General features: G+C 28.7%; 2 protein-coding genes across 14 annotated transcripts; one reads left to right on the top strand and one right to left on the bottom strand.

Annotated features, from left to right (window-relative positions):
* Positions 1-13: 13 nt before the first annotated feature.
* GatB (glutamyl-tRNA(Gln) amidotransferase subunit B, mitochondrial) lies at positions 14-2,526 on the top strand. 2 transcript variants are annotated; one of them, XM_003705577.3, is made up of 10 exons: positions 14-244; positions 332-479; positions 543-656; positions 767-939; positions 1,016-1,164; positions 1,239-1,474; positions 1,534-1,716; positions 1,780-1,916; positions 1,975-2,098; positions 2,179-2,526. In XM_003705577.3, the coding sequence occupies exons 1-10, from the start codon at positions 153-155 to the stop codon at positions 2,392-2,394; spliced, it is 1,572 nt and encodes a 523-aa protein (XP_003705625.3). In that variant the 5' UTR covers positions 14-152; the 3' UTR covers positions 2,395-2,526. The 2 variants fall into 2 exon arrangements, with proteins under 2 accessions (XP_003705625.3, XP_076385586.1); XM_076529471.1 differs by lacking the exon at positions 14-244 and having other exon boundaries at positions 356-484.
* Positions 2,527-3,613: 1,087 nt separating this feature from the next.
* Positions 3,614-17,419, bottom strand: Mbs (Myosin binding subunit). Of its 12 annotated transcripts, none has more exons than XM_076529466.1 (22): positions 16,749-17,418; positions 14,430-14,560; positions 14,211-14,329; positions 13,967-14,126; positions 13,710-13,854; positions 13,508-13,641; positions 13,286-13,431; positions 12,681-12,857; positions 12,351-12,433; positions 12,133-12,259; positions 11,948-12,056; positions 11,534-11,668; positions 11,040-11,225; positions 10,676-10,789; positions 9,749-9,932; positions 9,384-9,533; positions 9,067-9,265; positions 8,867-8,976; positions 8,681-8,749; positions 6,426-6,749; positions 5,716-5,811; positions 3,614-4,342 (listed from the first exon to the last, which is right to left on the bottom strand). In XM_076529466.1, exons 1-21 carry the CDS (start codon positions 16,995-16,997, stop codon positions 5,716-5,718), a joined length of 3,147 nt encoding a protein of 1,048 aa, XP_076385581.1. In that variant the 5' UTR covers positions 16,998-17,418; the 3' UTR covers positions 3,614-4,342. The 12 variants fall into 12 exon arrangements, with proteins under 12 accessions (XP_076385581.1, XP_012146145.2, XP_012146148.2 ...); XM_012290755.2 differs by having other exon boundaries at positions 11,040-11,228; XM_012290758.2 differs by having other exon boundaries at positions 11,040-11,228; positions 12,681-12,821; positions 16,749-17,417.
* Between the last annotated feature and the right edge of the window lie 18 nt (positions 17,420-17,437).

Here is a 17,437-nt window from a genome sequence, read left to right on the forward strand (position 1 = left end):
ATTTCTTGTTTCACCGTATGATAGCGCCACGGTATCGTTGTGATATTTTGGTTTGATCTTTACTGATTTTGTACTGAAAGTATTTAGAATAATACCATAGAATTATGAAATAATATATATACCTATTTTGTATATATAAAAAGTATTTAAAAATGTTTGTGTATAGTAAAAATTATATGCCCATAGTGAAGTATTATAAGGATATTTGTAAAAAGTTTCATTTGCGGTTTGCCTCCACAGATTTGTAAGTATATTGAATGTTATAATGAAAATATTTTAAAAAACATTGACACTGAAAATCAGTACTAATTAATAAAACATCATTTTGTAGAAACCAATGGAAACCCACAATAGGTTTGGAAATTCATGCACAAATTGCTACAAAATCAAAATTATTTTCTGGAGCTTCTACAAACTTTCAAAGTCCAATAAATTCTTGTGTATCACTTTTTGACTGTGCAACACCAGGAACAATGCCAGTAAAGTATAACAAACGTTTTTAACAAATATTTTAACAATTTTTAAATGTATTACTTTTACAGGTATTGAATAAAAAATGTGTGGAAGCTGGAATTTTAACTGCTCTGGCTCTTTCGTGCAAAGTAAATGATGTTTCAATGTTTGAAAGGAAACATTATTTTTACTCTGATTTGCCTGTAAATATGTTTCTCATAGCCATTAAAATTGAAAAGAATCTGTAAGATAAAATATATTCTTTTTTATTTTTATATTACAGTATGTTTTGTAAGACAATTATTTTATATAGGCAGGATATCAAATTACACAACAGAAAAAACCTTTAGCTGTTAATGGAGAAATTAAATTTGTTGTGCCTAAACCAGAAATAAAAGGACAACATTATTTAAAGTCATCAAAAATTAAACAAATACAATTGGAACAAGACAGTGGCAGAAGTTTTTACAATGAACTTACAGAGAGGTATTAGTAGTGACTTTTCTTTTTATTATTGTCATATCTTGAAAAGTAAATTTTACACAGTTTTAATTCCTGACAGAAATTTAATTGATCTTAATCGTGCTGGTATACCTCTGATGGAGTTAGTTCTTGAACCAGACCTAACAAGTGGAGAAGAAGCAGCTGCTCTTGTCAGAGAATTAAGTTTTATCTTGCAGTTAATAGGCACATGTTCATGCAAAATGGAAGGTCAATATACTAGTACAATTGTTTTTAGAGAATAATTATGAATTACAAATAAATAATACTTTTATAATTTATAGAGGGAGCATTAAGAGTTGATGCAAATGTGTCTGTAAGTCAAGACAATGCATCTTTAGGTACTCGTACAGAAATAAAAAATATTGGAAGTATACATGCTATTGCCAATGCTATAAGATATGAAATAGGAAGACATATAACCATTTTAAAAAAAGGTGGTCAAATTGTTAACGAGACTCGTGCTTGGGATCCGGAATGCAAGAAAACGATTCCTATGCGTGAAAAGGAAGAGAAACATGTAATGCAATATCAAATTAAAATCAATAACAAGTATATAATTTTGATAATAATTTTTAGGATTACCGTTTTATGCCTGAACCAAATTTGCCACCTATATACTTACATGTCAATGAAAATATGGAAAATAAATATAATTTGATTGATGTAACATCTTTAAGGCAGCATTTACCAGAGTTACCAGAACAAATGCGACAAGGAGTACTACAGAACCTTACACCTCCCACATATGTAGGGTTAACGGTAAGTTTTACATTTAAGATAAAAAAAATTTAATTCTTAAATTGATCGACCTTTTGCTTTTAGACTGACATAGAATTGTTTAATATATTTCGTAATATATTAGAACATGGAAAACATCGTAATCCTCAGCTAGTAGCTTATATTCTTATCTCTGATATTACGGGTTTTGTACAGAAACATAATTTAGAAATGGTGTATTGGTAAGTTTGTCAAAACAAGATAGAAATAAAATATATTACTTATATAACTAATTTTTAGTATAAATCATCTAAGTTATATTGGAGAATTGATCGATTTAATACAAGATAAAAGAATAAACTATTTAATATTGAGAAAACTGCTAGTCAAGTTACTTGATGGACAGAAGAAAACGGCAAAACAGGTAAAAATGGCTTTTTGCGCGAACTAAAATTACCTTGCATTGGTTGTAAATTAATTTTAATTATGCTTTTCACTGGACAGATTGTCGAAGAAAATAATTGGTTCATGATATCGGATGTAAGTGAATTGGAAAATGTATGTTTGGAAGTACTGAAAAATGAACCTAAATTAGTTAAGAAGTACAAGGCAGGACGTAGTCGTGTATTTAAAGTATTTCTACAGAAAGTAGCCACAGCTACAAACGATTGTGCAGATATGCAACAAGCTACAAAAATCCTGACGAGATTGTTAAGCTAATTTTTAAATATATGGTTTTTGCAGCATAAAATATGAAGTACTTTAATAAATATTTATTGTGTTTACCTTTAAAATGTACTTACGTACCTCTATGTTTAAACCATTATGAAATATATAAAAAATTTTAATATTTATTTTTTTATAAATTGCAAATATAACTATAAAAGTAAATGAAAAATATTTACGATTTAACAAACTGAAAACTATCACTTTTCTACGTAATTCCATTTTAGACTAAATTAGCACAAAATTTTATTTTTAACAGCGTTAATCGTATTATAAAATACTTCATAAAAATGTCAGACTATGTTCAGAAAATTTATGTACGTGATATTTGAGGGTGGGACATGTTTATTACAACAGTACAAAGTATAATAACAGCAACAATCTTTATCAAATTAATGAATTTTTAAAGACTTGTTTGTTTCGAAAAAAATTATGAGTCATAAATTTCGTAACATTCATTCTATCTTGTTACATATTACATTTATAATTACCTGTGGAATTATATTAATAGTAAATGTATTATTTTTATAATGATTAAACATACAGTTGTTTGATAAAGATTGAACCGTTTATCACAAATTGTACAAAATGATTTTTTTTATAATTTACAATAACGGGCATTGTGTATATTGTAATACTACTTTCATCCAAATATTTTTCAAATGTAATAAGCACATATATATTGCTATTATATAATACAATGAAAATATCTATATACTAAACAGTTACACAAAATTGTTATTTTATAACAAACATCATTATGAAACAACCATATCAACTTATTTTTGTACAATTTTTTACAATAACATCGTTAAAAAACATGTCACCCATACATTGTCATTTGTTCTCCTTTTCGCTGATTATAAATTCATATGTTTTTTTACTAAAATTAAAACTTCATTATAAACATTGCTATCAAAAGCTAATATTGTTTTCTTGTTTTAATCCAATACATTAAATTAGTTATTAAAAATAATAACACAGTTTTCATCATTGATTTCAGTTACTGAAAACAATTGCCTTCATCGCTTTATACACATTAAAAAATTTCACTTGAATCATATTTTTGTTAACAGTGAATTGCAAAATTATATTAAAACATACATTATTCAATGCATGAACTTTCTATTCTCTGTAAAAATGGCAATGATGGAAGGATTACAAATTACAGTCTTCCAGGAAAGGCCACTTGAATAGCATGAAAATCATCCTCTTAATTTACTTCCTTTTATTGTTCTACTTAGTCTTGTAATACGTGACGAATGTTTTCGCTTGCATTACAATTATGGAAACAAGTTTATACAATAAATTTGATATATATATATTTCTGACGTGTTTTTTGAAAGTAAAAAATTTTGTCCTTATTTAACTCTAAAATGCCACATTATCATTATCTATTAAATATTTACAAAATGTCCTTATAAAGAGTCAACATTAATAACGTGAGTTCTTTAAAAAAAAACTGTCGTAAAGAACGTTTGTTTTTTCAATAATTTGAACGAAGTACATTTTGCTTTATAAAGTGACGGCTCTAAAATGAACCATGAAATTTATCTTCGAGAGGAAGAGTTAAATGTGAGAAAGTAAAAATTCTAGATCCTTTATGGTCAACTATTCACAATTCTAAGAATAGGAGCAATGTCTCTTTTCGCTCTTGGCACAGCCACGCGAGTAATTTGATAATAAATTAAATTACTAGCATAAGAATAAATTCATCAATATGTGATGATGTAATATACATTGTAAGAATACTAGCAATAATGATCATGATATTTTATAGCTAAAACAATTCATTCAATGCAATTGTAATGCAACATAAGAAACGCTATACAGCCTTCTTTTAAGACCACTGGAGTTATTTTGATAATTTGCTGATTACTCTGATCAAGGCACCATTTTCATCTTTTAGCCTCTGATTTTCACATTTTAGTTGGTCCATTACCTAAAAAAAGGAAAAATATACAAATATTTTGTGTCACATTTAATTATATTTCTTAAATGAAAAAGGAAAGAAATACAAAGGCAATACCGTTGTAAATTAGGTGAAAAAAACGTTTGAAAAAAAAAATTGGAAAGGGGAAACAAGCATATATTGTTGCAACTAAAGCTTTAGAAACCAAAACAATATAATAATTTGATGCAAACTAAAGGAATAATGTTAAACGAGCAACGTAATATACATTTATGTAACAGGTGGGTGTAATTGTAACACCATACTTTTACACATAAAAAATCTCTTCAATATAATAACAATTATGTATGTACTACCCAATATGGAGCATACTATATCCTTTGTGCTTATAATAATAATTTTGAGTGGTGTTATATCCTAATATAATATCTTTGATGAAACTGTGTTTACCAAATAATATACTTAGTGTTAATTTATATAGATTATGTTGTTAAGAATATAGTTTTTCCACTATTCTTATAAAAATGTTATACTTTACTTACTGAATTTGATCATGCATCTTATAAAGCTTCCCATTACAAAATTATCATCACACATCAAATGAAGAATGATATGAACGATAAACATTGGACATTAAAATATTAAAATAAAACAATGAGTAGTGTAATTAAAATATTACATTCTTACATTGAACATGCGTTGTACAAAATGTAAAAATATTATTTTATAAATATATCTTGTAAAAAAGATTAATTATAATTTTTAAATTATTTTTTAAAACGAAAAAGATTGTTTTCAAATTCGTAATTTCTGATGTGATATTATCAGAAAATTATAAATTTAATTCCAATTTAAGTTTTGTTTAAATTTTATTAATGAATTGGGCTTGTGGAAAGGAAAATATTCTTAAAAATGCATTAGAAGACAGACTGCGTTTTTCAATGCCAGTTAACATACATCTACATGTTTGATATAACTGTTTGATATAAAATACCGAATGGCAATAGTGCGATTTTTATCTATTTTATTTAATAGTATTTTTTGCAAGAATTTAAAAATATAAAATATGGACAAAAATTAATAAAAATACACATTATACATTTGAAAGGGTAATTAGTGGAATGGAAACAAATTTAGTTTTATGTAATTACAGCATAATTTCCATGAAAAAAATGTATTTTATGTAAGCTTTAAATTCTTTTACGATAAGCTGTTATAAATTGTTTAAATAAAATTGTTCGAATGATCGTAATCGCACGAAATGTATTTTGCGAAGCTGTATTTGTAAGATAAGTCAGTGAGCGACATCGTTTCAAAGTTTTAATATTGCAATTAATTAATTAATATTGTACGTGAAATACGATGTACACTGTTAACGCAGATGCTGTCATTATATCCTTTACCTATTTAGTAGTATTGGTGAGTTTGGATACGACGCGGGTAAGTGCCCGATTTTCGGCTTTCAATCTCTCATTTTCAGCTTTGAGTTTTTGTAATTGCTGTAAACAGTGAAACGATTAGCCCAAAATCCGCTTGTCTTATAAAAGGCCCACCAGAATAATAATATGTAATCTACATCATTTGTTACGTTAACAATGATTTTCAAGTATCACCAAATACAATACCATAATGTGAACTCTAAACCATATGTAGTTTGTATAATAAAAAAGGAAGTACAAAATGCCAATTGAAAACCATTATACTGCGTAAATAATAAGCGCGATTATTCAATAAAAATACTAAAAATAAAAGCATCAAGAAATGGCAAATAAAAAAAAAGCAATGCATTAAAAGCAGCTTGTACTTTTGTGATTCTTCCTTAAATCAACCACTCCAGAAATGCTGAAACCTCCTCTGTATTTAGTCATAACAATCAAAACATAATTGAAAAAATTGTGACGTGCACTCTAACTAAGGAATATACGTATAATTAAACATTTGTAGAAATACATGAACGTATAATAATAGAAATTATGATATATTAAGTATAACTATTTAGCTGAAATATGATTTCTGAATCAATGTTACATATTTTTATAACACTTATTTTTGTAAAAATATTAAGTATATAGTATGATAATGTAAATATAGAATGGAAATCATTCGTTTTTACCTTCAATTCTTCCTCCATTTCCGACAATTTCCTTTCCATCGCTCTCCTTTCCCTTTTCTCAGCTTCAGATAGAACGGTCTTATTTTGTGTGCTTTGCGCTTTGTCCAATAAATTTCTGACTTCTTTCAATTGTTCATCCGACCGCCTAAGTTTTTCTTTAAGTCTTTCATTTTCTGCTTGAGATTCTTCGTATAATTTTTTGTAATCTAGTTCACCGTTTTCAGATGTTGTAGATTTTATTCTAGTCGACATAGAAGGTGCCTCCGATGATAACGAAGATATAGATCCTAGTCTATTAGATCTTCCAGAACGATCATTTCCACTCTGGAAAACAAAATTAAACAAAGATAATGTATAAAAAAAAATTAAAATTCTATGATTAAATTCATCTACAAATCATAAAAAGTATTTCTCCTTATACAGAATTTAAATATATTTTCTTACAATGTATCCTTCAGAACTGGCTAAACTTTGTAGACTAGAACTTCTAGATCCAATTTGAAAATCTGGTTTTATTCTTGTTTTATTAAAGCTTTCAGTTCTCTGTACTTGAGAGTTGTTTGGATTAAGACTTAAATAATTATAATTTGTGGATGATGGTAACCGTAAAGAATTGATATTCAGTGGCAGAGTTATACTTCCATATCCTGACGTAGTTCCACCATATGTTGTGTAAGGATTTTGATAACTTAAATTGCTTGTGGAATTTGAGTAAGAATTTTTTTTGAATGAGTCATTACTTTTGGAGACTTTATTTAAAAAATTTGGCACTCCAATCGAATTTCCATTAACACCTAACAAACTAGAATAGCTATTTTGATTCAAAGGAAATAGTCCAGTAATACTTCGTGATCTGTGTCCAAAAATTGAACTTCCATTTGCAGATGCTTGAGCTCTTAATCCTGCAGCTGTTGTTGGCTTTGCTTGGGATCTTTTTCTGTAGGATGACATTGTTTATAAAACTGGTACAATTATTTTAAAAATTGTATTAAGTTAATCACGTTTCTTTTAGAACTGCTATTAAGATTTTACATATTATATTTTATATAAGGATTTGGACATATTTCATGATTTAATGTAATACTACTTTGTCACAAAATGCACAGTATAAACGATCTAATTCTAATGACAGCAAGAATTTGACTGACGTGAACTGGGTGGAGGAACTTAAAACATCGGCCAGTTTACTCTAAAGCATCAGTTGGTAGGCTATTTATAAATCACATGCATAAACCTATACTAATATCAAGGTTGTATGTTTTAGAATAAACATATTTGCTGTTTCAGTCTCAAAAGGTTTTATGTGATTAATAAATACTATGAAACATATATATACATAAATGTATATACATATATTTGTGCATATAAATTTATTTTATTAACTATATAAAGTTAATTAATATATTAAATTATATTATTGAGAATATATATGAACATATCTGCATACATGATAGTGATAAATAAAAGTAATGACTAACTGAAATAATTTTATTAATTATTATTTATCAATTTACTCTGGTTTTGAATTTTACCTACTACATGATATAACACATCATAGTAATATTCATTTTACTACATTTCTTAAGTTTTATTTTATTAACAAATATTTTTAGCAGTATGTAGAAAGAATAAGGAAATTCCTATTAGGTTACCCTAAATGTCAAAGTATCAAATTGTTCTAAATGTCGATAGGATATTTTTAGATACCGCCAAGCCATGTTCATGATCAATTTCTTTTTATTTTTGTTTCTTATTTCATTCATCCAAATAAATCTTTATTACCAATTCCCTTTAAGAAAACTGTATTTATTGGTATTTCCAGTTTAATTTTAAGATGTAGTTTGAAGAAACATTAGTAAACTATTTTTAACAAAGCATACATGCATAGGGGTTAATCTTCCCAGAGACTAACCTAAAAATAACACAAAGCGACTTGGGCTTCATGAAATTGCGTTTATATTAGAACGGTTGTACATAGTACTCGATGATTTTGTTAGAAATGCACTATAAAAATAAACATTTAGCAGTTAACATATACAGAATTTAGACTATTGCACACCAATTTTATTGTAAAAATAGAAAATATGATAAAAATAAAATTTAATGAAAATAATAAATATTTATGAATGATTATCAAAGAATCATTGTAATGCAGAGACATTGATTTTCAATATATGATTGCTAAGTTATTCAAATAACTGTTAATACAATTTATACGTTTTAAATAACACAAATGATAAAACTGAATCGCTTACCTCATGGTTAATTTTGTTCTCGTCACAATCACCTCCGGCAGTTAAGTCTTGTTTTTCAGGATCAATTTCCTGCAAAATATTTGATTAAAGTTTTCACTAGTAAATCTATTCAATTAAAAAATTAAAATATACTACTACAACGTCAACGAAAAATTGAATTTATAAAGAAACATAATTATTACTAACGTCCATATCAACGTGAACAACGCCTGTAGATCTTCTTTTGGGTCTCCGTCTCCTTTGTATCACAGCTTGTGTAGCTTGTGCATTTCTGCTATCATTTTCCTTATCTTGTTCTGAAACGTATCAGTAGAAGTAAAATAAAAACTAATATTTGTAAAATTCAAGTACCATATGTTTTAAGTTTCGACGAGTATTATCTATACCTTTATCTTCAGGTTGCTTCAATGGTCGTCTAAGTGGTAATGTTACGGTTGTTTCGGCACTGCTTGTTGCAATAGTTTCAACGGGAGCTGACGACGGTCTTGGTATACTAGCACCTGTGGAAGGTCTTCTCATATATGCTGTAGTAGTATCAGGATTAGGTACCATGGTGGTTCTGTTATTGGCGTCTTCTAATTGGAACTATACAATAAAATTAATGTCTTAAATTTTATGTTATAAAATATATATGTATATATTTTGTTTATACAAAATATGCTACAAACTTGAAACCTACTTATATATAGTATAAATCACAAACCTTGCTCCCATTATCTACTTTTAACCTCCACGAAGGCCGCCTTTCAGGCAAATTAAGTTCTTCAGAGGATTTATTTGTAGTCACAGTAGTAGGAGTTGCTGTTGTTATTGTAGCTGTAATTGAGGCTGTATTGCTGGTAGTAGTTGCAGGCTATGTTATACAAAAATTAAATAAATAAAAAATAAGAAGTAATAATTGTAAAGCTTTCAGCACTATAACAACACTTAGTATATAAGAATAGTTAATATAAAAATGAAAACAACAAACTAGTTATGTACCTAGTTTATAAAAGATCGTAAATTAATTGCATATATTATGAATATGTATTTAAAAGCTAAAAGTGATATTACGAAATAAAGATTTACCTGCGTAGAAGATATTGTAGTAGGAATTTCATTATTTTGTTGCTTTTTCTTCACTAATTGTTCTGCGCTTTTGATTTCATCTAACGTTACACCCTGAGTCGAACGTCGAGTTTCCCTTACTCTCTTCGCGTGTGCTTTTCTCTGTGTTTCACTTTCTTCATCACGAACCGGAGGAACAAAAGATCTAAACAAACATTATGTATACGAGATTAATAACATTATGATTAGTACTTTTATTACGTTCGAAAATTTGTTGTAAAATATAACAAAATCTTGAAGAAGCATTAAACATTGTCATGAACACATCCAAAAGCAGCATTTACAAATATCACATAAAACAATTATACTTTCATTTGAAACGAAAACAATAATATTATTATTCATTGTAATCATGATTATATGTATAAATATTACAGTAGTAAGTGTAATATTTAATATTGAAAACATTGTTTAAATTTTTAATAAATATATACCTGCACAGATAAAATATATTTTGATGTATTTAAAACATGCTAAAATTAATGAAAACATGACTTGCTAATATACGTATTTTATTCTGTTTTTAGTTATTCACGACAAATGCGTGCACATGGAACGATTCTGTATCAGTATTAGAAAATTGATAAACAGTATGTATTATTAAAAGGATACAAAATGTGAAACTACTTATGTGATTAAATAAATTAAACCAAATGTTTCGATGGCAGTGTTCCTGAACTGGAAATATTTTCACTAGTAAAACAAGGCAGTGGTTATTGGGGTAAAAATATTTTAGGATAAAGATACGCAACTGAAATAAATAATCACACTGCAAAGCAAATGTCCATGCCACTGCCAATAACTTAACATCATGTGTATAGATATTATACGATATGCGAAATCACACATTTCAAGAGAATCTTCTCAGGTCAAACATTAAGTACCCACTTGAAGAAATTCTTGAAGATATTTCCTGGACTTAGTTTGCTCCCTCCTGGTGTAGTGGGAGTTCCAGGAACTGCTACTGAATTGTTTGTAGTTGTACCTTCCACTGGTTGAACACTACTCAACCATATTAACATCATTGTACGATGTAAATATGAATATATAAACTTTGGTCTTTAAAAGTGTTTCTTTTAAGCATATATAACAATATACTCTTTGCATAATTAAGTTTAAAATATCTGCATATATTCTTTTATGTCTTTTACTTTTCTTTAAAAAGTTATAGAACAATACCTCAATGACCAATATTTTATTACACTTTTAATCAAATTTATAAAAAATAAATTTTCTTTTTCTTAATATTTACCTGCGAATTTGATTGGTTGGAATAGGACTTGTTGTAGTTGTTGTTGTTGTTGTGGCAGTTGTAGTAGCTGTAGCTGTAGTAGTTGGCAGTGTACTTGACACTATTGTTTTAGATGTAGATGTTGGTGAAAGTGTATTGCTTCCTTGTGGCAGTCTTGATAGTTCCAAGTTTAATTTTGCTTCTTTTCTTCTAAAGTTAAAACAGCATAGTTGTTACATCAAACACAGATATTATTTTATTTACCTGAATTTTATAAAATTAGATCATTTACGGCAAACAAACTGTGAAATTTCATATTCTATTTGTAATGTACACAAAAGTTATTAATGTTCAAGCAAAGCAAAAGCAAAGAATGGAAAAGCTTAATAAATTAATGATCACAAATGTAAATAAATAGCATATACGGAAAAAATGGAGAACTTGTGGTACAATACTAAATAGAATTATACATATTGAAAGCATTAATATACAAATCACGTATGAAACATGCGCACCTGTAGGTTTCGCGTAGAGATGCAGAACGGGTCGTAGTATTGGTGTGAGTAGGAGTAGCTGCATTGCAGCAATGGAGAGTAGGGCAGGAAAACGCCTTGATGCGAGCTCGTAATGCCATGTACTGCTCATAGAACCTGCATAACATGCATCATGCCATGCATACAACTAAACTAATTTTCAATATGCGTAAAGCTCAAGAATCTACTGCATTAAATGTTTACACAAATAATTGCTTACATGTGCAAACACTGATATAAAAAATAATAAACGTAAGACTAAATGATATGCGGAACTATAAACAGTTGTAATGTAACACAGAGGTAAATATGTTAACAGAATTTGTGTGATATTACAATAAATGAAACTGCAAAATTATAATACTACGCGCTTATGGATAAATACTTTTAACTTACTTTTCATCTGTCTCAAAACTATGTGTTCTTGTCAATACCACATCGGGTTCTGTGTTCAATTTGTTTGGTATTGTTGGTGATATAATATTTTTATCTTTTTCTTCAAGTCCTGAATATGTATACAAAAGTAAATAAAATAATTCTAAATTAAAATCACGTAAATTGTTACTGTAGCAATAACTTACTTGTAGGTACAGTATTTGTTGTTTCTGTGTTTTGTATTCTATTTCTGAAAGAGCCTGAACGCCTCCAGGATGGTATAACTCCTTCTTCGTTATTATCAGTCTGTTGCTTTGGAGGCATTACTGGAGCCTAGAAAAATAATTAGAAAAATGAATTAGAATTTTTTTTAACTTTGTACTGCAAAAATTAAATATTTACAAAACTATTACAAAAGCAGTACCTGATTAGGAACTTTATTAACTTCGACAGGAGACGACGAATTACGCGGAGATGTTTCTTCCCTATTCGCTCTATTTTTCTTTTCTGTAAAATTAAATTAAAATTAATATTTTCCATGAATGTGTTACTCAACAATTACTTTCTACGATAAAAGGGAAATCGATGTAGTCACGTATTCGTTTATTGCATTGAAAAATTAATTTTAACAACCGAACTTTTAAATAGCATTTTTAAAATGAAAAGGAATAGAAAGAAAACATATGTATCTTATAATACATGCAACAAAGTGTGATTTTAATAATATAAAAACAGTCTTACAGACAAAACTCACCATCATCTGTAAGACATGGAGAGTGGTTTGATTCGTTAGACTTATCAGATTGATTGGAGTAAGTGGAAGAATGTGAGTCTGAGCTAGTCTCAGATTCACCTTCATCATCACTCTCTTCCATATCTGTTTCACGTGTCGCTTCTGTCCATGCAGCATTGTTACAAGAAATACAAATTGCTGTTAAGGTAAGTAAAATAGACTTGCAAAACTGAACAGTGTGCAGTATATCTTTCATAAAAATATATTCCTACCTAAATCAGCACTTCCCAACCATTTGTAAATGGATTTAAGTAAACGAAAGCGTTTTTCAAAATAAAACATGTTAAAAAGAAATATGTAGTAATATTATATCTATGAAGGAAAAAATGATTGAGAAATACTAGCTCCATCTTTTAAATTTGCAGAGTGTTCTAATAGTACTACTTTGTCGCATTTTCAACATATTTTTCTAATGCAGTAATACTTATGGAACATTCTATACACATATAGTAAGTTCACAAATTCATCACCATTTAGTAATAAAATAAAACAATCCGTCAAAATGTTTAAATGTGGACATGCAAATCAGCAAACCCATTAATAAGTAATGTAAATTGAAAACATACCAACATCACTATTTGTTCCAGTACTAGAATCTTCTTTATCAGACTGAATTTCTAATTCAACTTTTTTAACTTTATTTGGCGTTTCTTCTTCAAATGTTTCCACAGATTCTTGCGTAACTATAGTATTTTCATTACTTGTTGATACACTGAAATTTAAATAAAGAAATTAATAAAATATTCTTTTTTTCCATACATTAGTTATTAATTATTTACTTTACAAACCGTTTCTTTGGTATAGTTGGTTGTTTTTTATTAATAATTTGTGGATGATCTTTCATTAACTGTTGTTGTTTTGCCTTCAGTTCCTTTAAGGCTGATAATATATTGGTATCAGCAATATCAAATGCAGTTTGATCCTATCAATGTAAAATTATGAAAGAGACAATTTGTTTTTGTATATAGTATATGACAATTTTAATCTTACAGCATAATTCTTAATGTCCATATTACAAAAATTTTCCACTAAAAGTTCACAAGCTTCTAATTGACCCCAATGTGCAGCAGCATGTAAAGGTGTCCAACCATCAAAATCTTGGGCATTGACATCGCATCTAGCCTGTAGTAAGATTCTGGAACGTAAATTCTAGATATAGCAGATAATAGGTAACAACTTTATTTATTACCTTTATTTAAATACTTTTGTTTGATAATTGATTCTACTAAAGTTTTAAAAAGTCTTACTCCATAACATCAACATAACCCTTTGCAGCAGCAACATGAAGTGCAGTAGCTCCTGATTTAGGATGAATTGCGTCCTTGCCTGCTGCTCCTGCCTGCCATGCTCTAGCATCATTCAACATTGACCTTTCTTCTTCACTTCTAGCATGATCACAATCTATACCTATGATAAATTTGAATTAGAAGCACATCCTTTCTGTAGTAGTAATTAAATGATCATTTTGGCAAACTATTTATGAACACAAACCAGCTTTATTTATATGTTGTTGCAGCATATCTTCCATTTCATCAGTTTGTGCTATATCAAGAGCTAACTGACCGTCATAGTTGACTGCTCCTAAATTACATCCTTTTTCTATTAAATATCTAGAAAACATGTTATTTTATTATAAACAATTTCTGAAATTTATTATCAACATGTAATTGACATAAATGTATTCATTATAAAAATGAAAATAATACTAACTTTGCAATGGATATAAATCCACAAGATGCAGTTGCATGCAGTGGTGTCCATCCCTCGTTATCACCACAATTGATATCAGCTCCTTGTTCCACTAAAAACTCGACCATATCCAGATCATCATTGATACAAGCCTATAATTAAAATGTTGTATTTCCTCTTAGTTAGACTATAAGGCTAAGCAAATATATTATTATAAAAATTCTATATACAAATAGTATGTAATATGTATCAGGTAGAAAAATCACATCTTAAGTATTATTAAGCACTAATGCATAATGATATAATACATCTTTAATAATGCTAGATAATTATGTATTAATTCAATATTGTAACATACATATTAATATTGGAAGTTCATTGGAAATACTGAACCATTTAATTATTTTATGGTTTTGTATACACAAACACAAAGTGATACAAATGATATTTAAAAGAGGATGTCTTATATGGATTAAGAAGGACATTATGTATAATAACATTTTAAGACAGAGGACATAGAATACAGATGCTGCAGCTTCTGACTTCTAACAGAGAACTATAAATAGCATTTGATGCCTGATGTATTTTCACATTCTATTTTCGCAAATCCATGAAATGCCTAAACTTCCTCGTACTATCATGCTTAAATAACAGTAACAAATACAACAATTTTTCTGTAAAATACCTCATTTATACATACCTTTCCAAATGAGTTATTATTTACATAAACATAATATAAATTTTTTGTGAATAGTATTAATTGCATTATTATGTAATAACTATAAAAGGACTAATTTTATTAAAATTTTAAGTATTTCAATTGAATAAATACAAATATTAATTAATAATTAGATACTAATAAAATAGAATTAACTCCAATTTAATTTAACAACCGCTGGAGTTTAAATAGTGCTCAGAAAACTGTACAAATTTTAATATAAAAGATTCAATATGTTAAAAATAAATTTGACACAATGTATATAAGATAACGATAATCTGAACATTATGATATTCATTTATAGCTAATATAAAAAATTACAACTGCAATTTATCAATAATATTAACATTCATTTAAATGAGATTAACATTATACAATATATCTATTTAAAATGATTAAATATATAATTAATTATTACATAGCAACAATTGTATAAAACATAGATTAATATTGTAATATTTGTACATTAATATTATGACTGTAAGTTGTTTTATTAATGTACAATAAAAATACAACTTGTAACTTTGTTAAACATATAAAAAACAAAAGTGACACTACAAAAGCAAAACATAAATTTTATTTATGCCTATCTTTATATTACAGGATTTGTATTCACTATCAAAATAAACTAGCAAATACAGAGCACCTGTTCTTCTCAGGCATTTTGTGCTCTTTTCATGACATTTAAGTATAAACAACAGTTTTCTGAATCTTTTTCTGCCTATTCAGATTTAAGTAAAAAATTATTGAATTAATTTTAACGAAACTTGTACAGTTTACAGATAACATTTCCAATCACAATCTACTTTTCGTTTCATGTCAATAGCAGTTCTTAAGTTATAAGTAGATTGTGGATGTTTATATGTTTAAGATATATCAAAGTATGGAAGGTATAATAAATTATCTAATCCGTGCAAAAAGAGTAACATAATATATTAGAATTATATAATTCTAATATAATTCTAATATATTATGTAAAATTTAATTTTTGAACATAGTATTTATTAAATCGAAGGTATAGATATATTCTTGAATTGTTGGTACCTAATAATTATAATTTGATTGAATATAATTTATTTTTACGATTCTATCTTTATCAAAACTCAGGCAATGACGGGTGAGTCTGCTAATTAAATAATAAATGTTTCAATACAAACAATTAGAAATATAAATAGAATTGAAATAATTTTACAATACAGTAAGATTAGAGGCATTTTCTTCCATAGGATTTAATTTTCTACATATATAAACAATATTGGTAAAAGGAGGGGGGGAAAGCGATCAGTTTTGTCGGGTGTTTTCAGAGGGAGTAGTTGCATGGCTTGAATAGTGAGAGATAGCGGAAGCGTATACTCCGTGGCGGAACCACATCTGCATTTTTCCCACCATTAAATGTAACATTGCAAGTACCAAAGGAACTTTAAGCGATACAATTTCAATTAAACAGCTATAGAGTACGTGGTAGTCATCTTCTAATAAGAATTATGATTCATTTGCAATTGGAAAGAGGAAAAGAGAAGCAAATCTGAAGAAACTCGGTCGAGATTGTTGTCGGGCATATACCTGTGTATAGGAAGAAATTGTAGGATATAAACAAAAGTGTAAAAGGGAGTAAATGATACCTGATGTAATGCTGTGAGTCCGTCAACATTTCCGGTGTTGATATCCGCCCCCTTTTGGAGTAAACGTATGACCTCCTCTTTGTCGCCTGCCGCGCATGCTGCCAGGAATACACAATCCGCAGAGAACTTGATCTTCCGTGCGACTTGACGTGGTTGGGCCGGTTCACGATTTGTTTCGGACTGTTCCCAACGTTTCAGCTGTTCAGCCCTTTTAAATAGGGCTGAACTCGAACGACTTTCGAGAGACATTGCCCGAAAACACGCACGACTGCACTCAAAGAACTTTATAACCACTTCGCACGATCTCCTCTTCTCTTTCTTTCTCTTCTTCCCACTCTCTCTCTCTTTTTCTCTCACTTTCTCTCTCTCTCTTCTCTGCGCTTTTGGATTTCCACTTCGCCGAGGCCACTACACTTCAGTTCACTTTGCGTGATTCGACACGCTGAAACGACCGTTTTCTGCTTCTTACCTCCATATACGAGTTGATCGCGAATCCCGTGTTTTTCTACAAAAATATATACGTTAAAATTCGTTCTGACGGACCACGAAGGGAGCGGTCGGTCGCCTTCACCAGACTCAGTTACAGGACGGCTAGATTCGCGTGCTCTTTGCTATTCTTGGCCGTCCCGTACCGTACGAGCCGTGTCGAAACCAACGAAACAACCTGTAGTCTAGCCAACATTTTCTTC

This window comes from Megachile rotundata, chromosome 3, assembly GCF_050947335.1.
Source record: "Megachile rotundata isolate GNS110a chromosome 3, iyMegRotu1, whole genome shotgun sequence".
In the NCBI taxonomy this organism is placed as follows: domain Eukaryota; kingdom Metazoa; phylum Arthropoda; class Insecta; order Hymenoptera; family Megachilidae; genus Megachile; species Megachile rotundata.

Coding starts and splice junctions, on each gene's coding strand:
- Mbs (XM_012290755.2), bottom strand. CDS start 16,997: ATGTCTCTCGAAAGTCGTTCGAGTTCAGCCCTATTTAAAAGGGCTGAA. Junction 10,790..11,039: donor CCAACCAATCAAATTCGCAG/GTAAATATTAAG, acceptor ATGGTTGAGTAG/TGTTCAACCAGTGGAAGGTA. Junction 8,977..9,066: donor GAAGCAACCTGAAGATAAAG/GTATAGATAATA, acceptor GATACGTTTCAG/AACAAGATAAGGAAAATGAT.
- GatB (XM_003705577.3), top strand. CDS start 153: ATGTTTGTGTATAGTAAAAATTATATGCCCATAGTGAAGTATTATAAG. Junction 1,717..1,779: donor CCACATATGTAGGGTTAACG/GTAAGTTTTACA, acceptor TTTTGCTTTTAG/ACTGACATAGAATTGTTTAA. Junction 2,099..2,178: donor AGAAGAAAACGGCAAAACAG/GTAAAAATGGCT, acceptor TTCACTGGACAG/ATTGTCGAAGAAAATAATTG.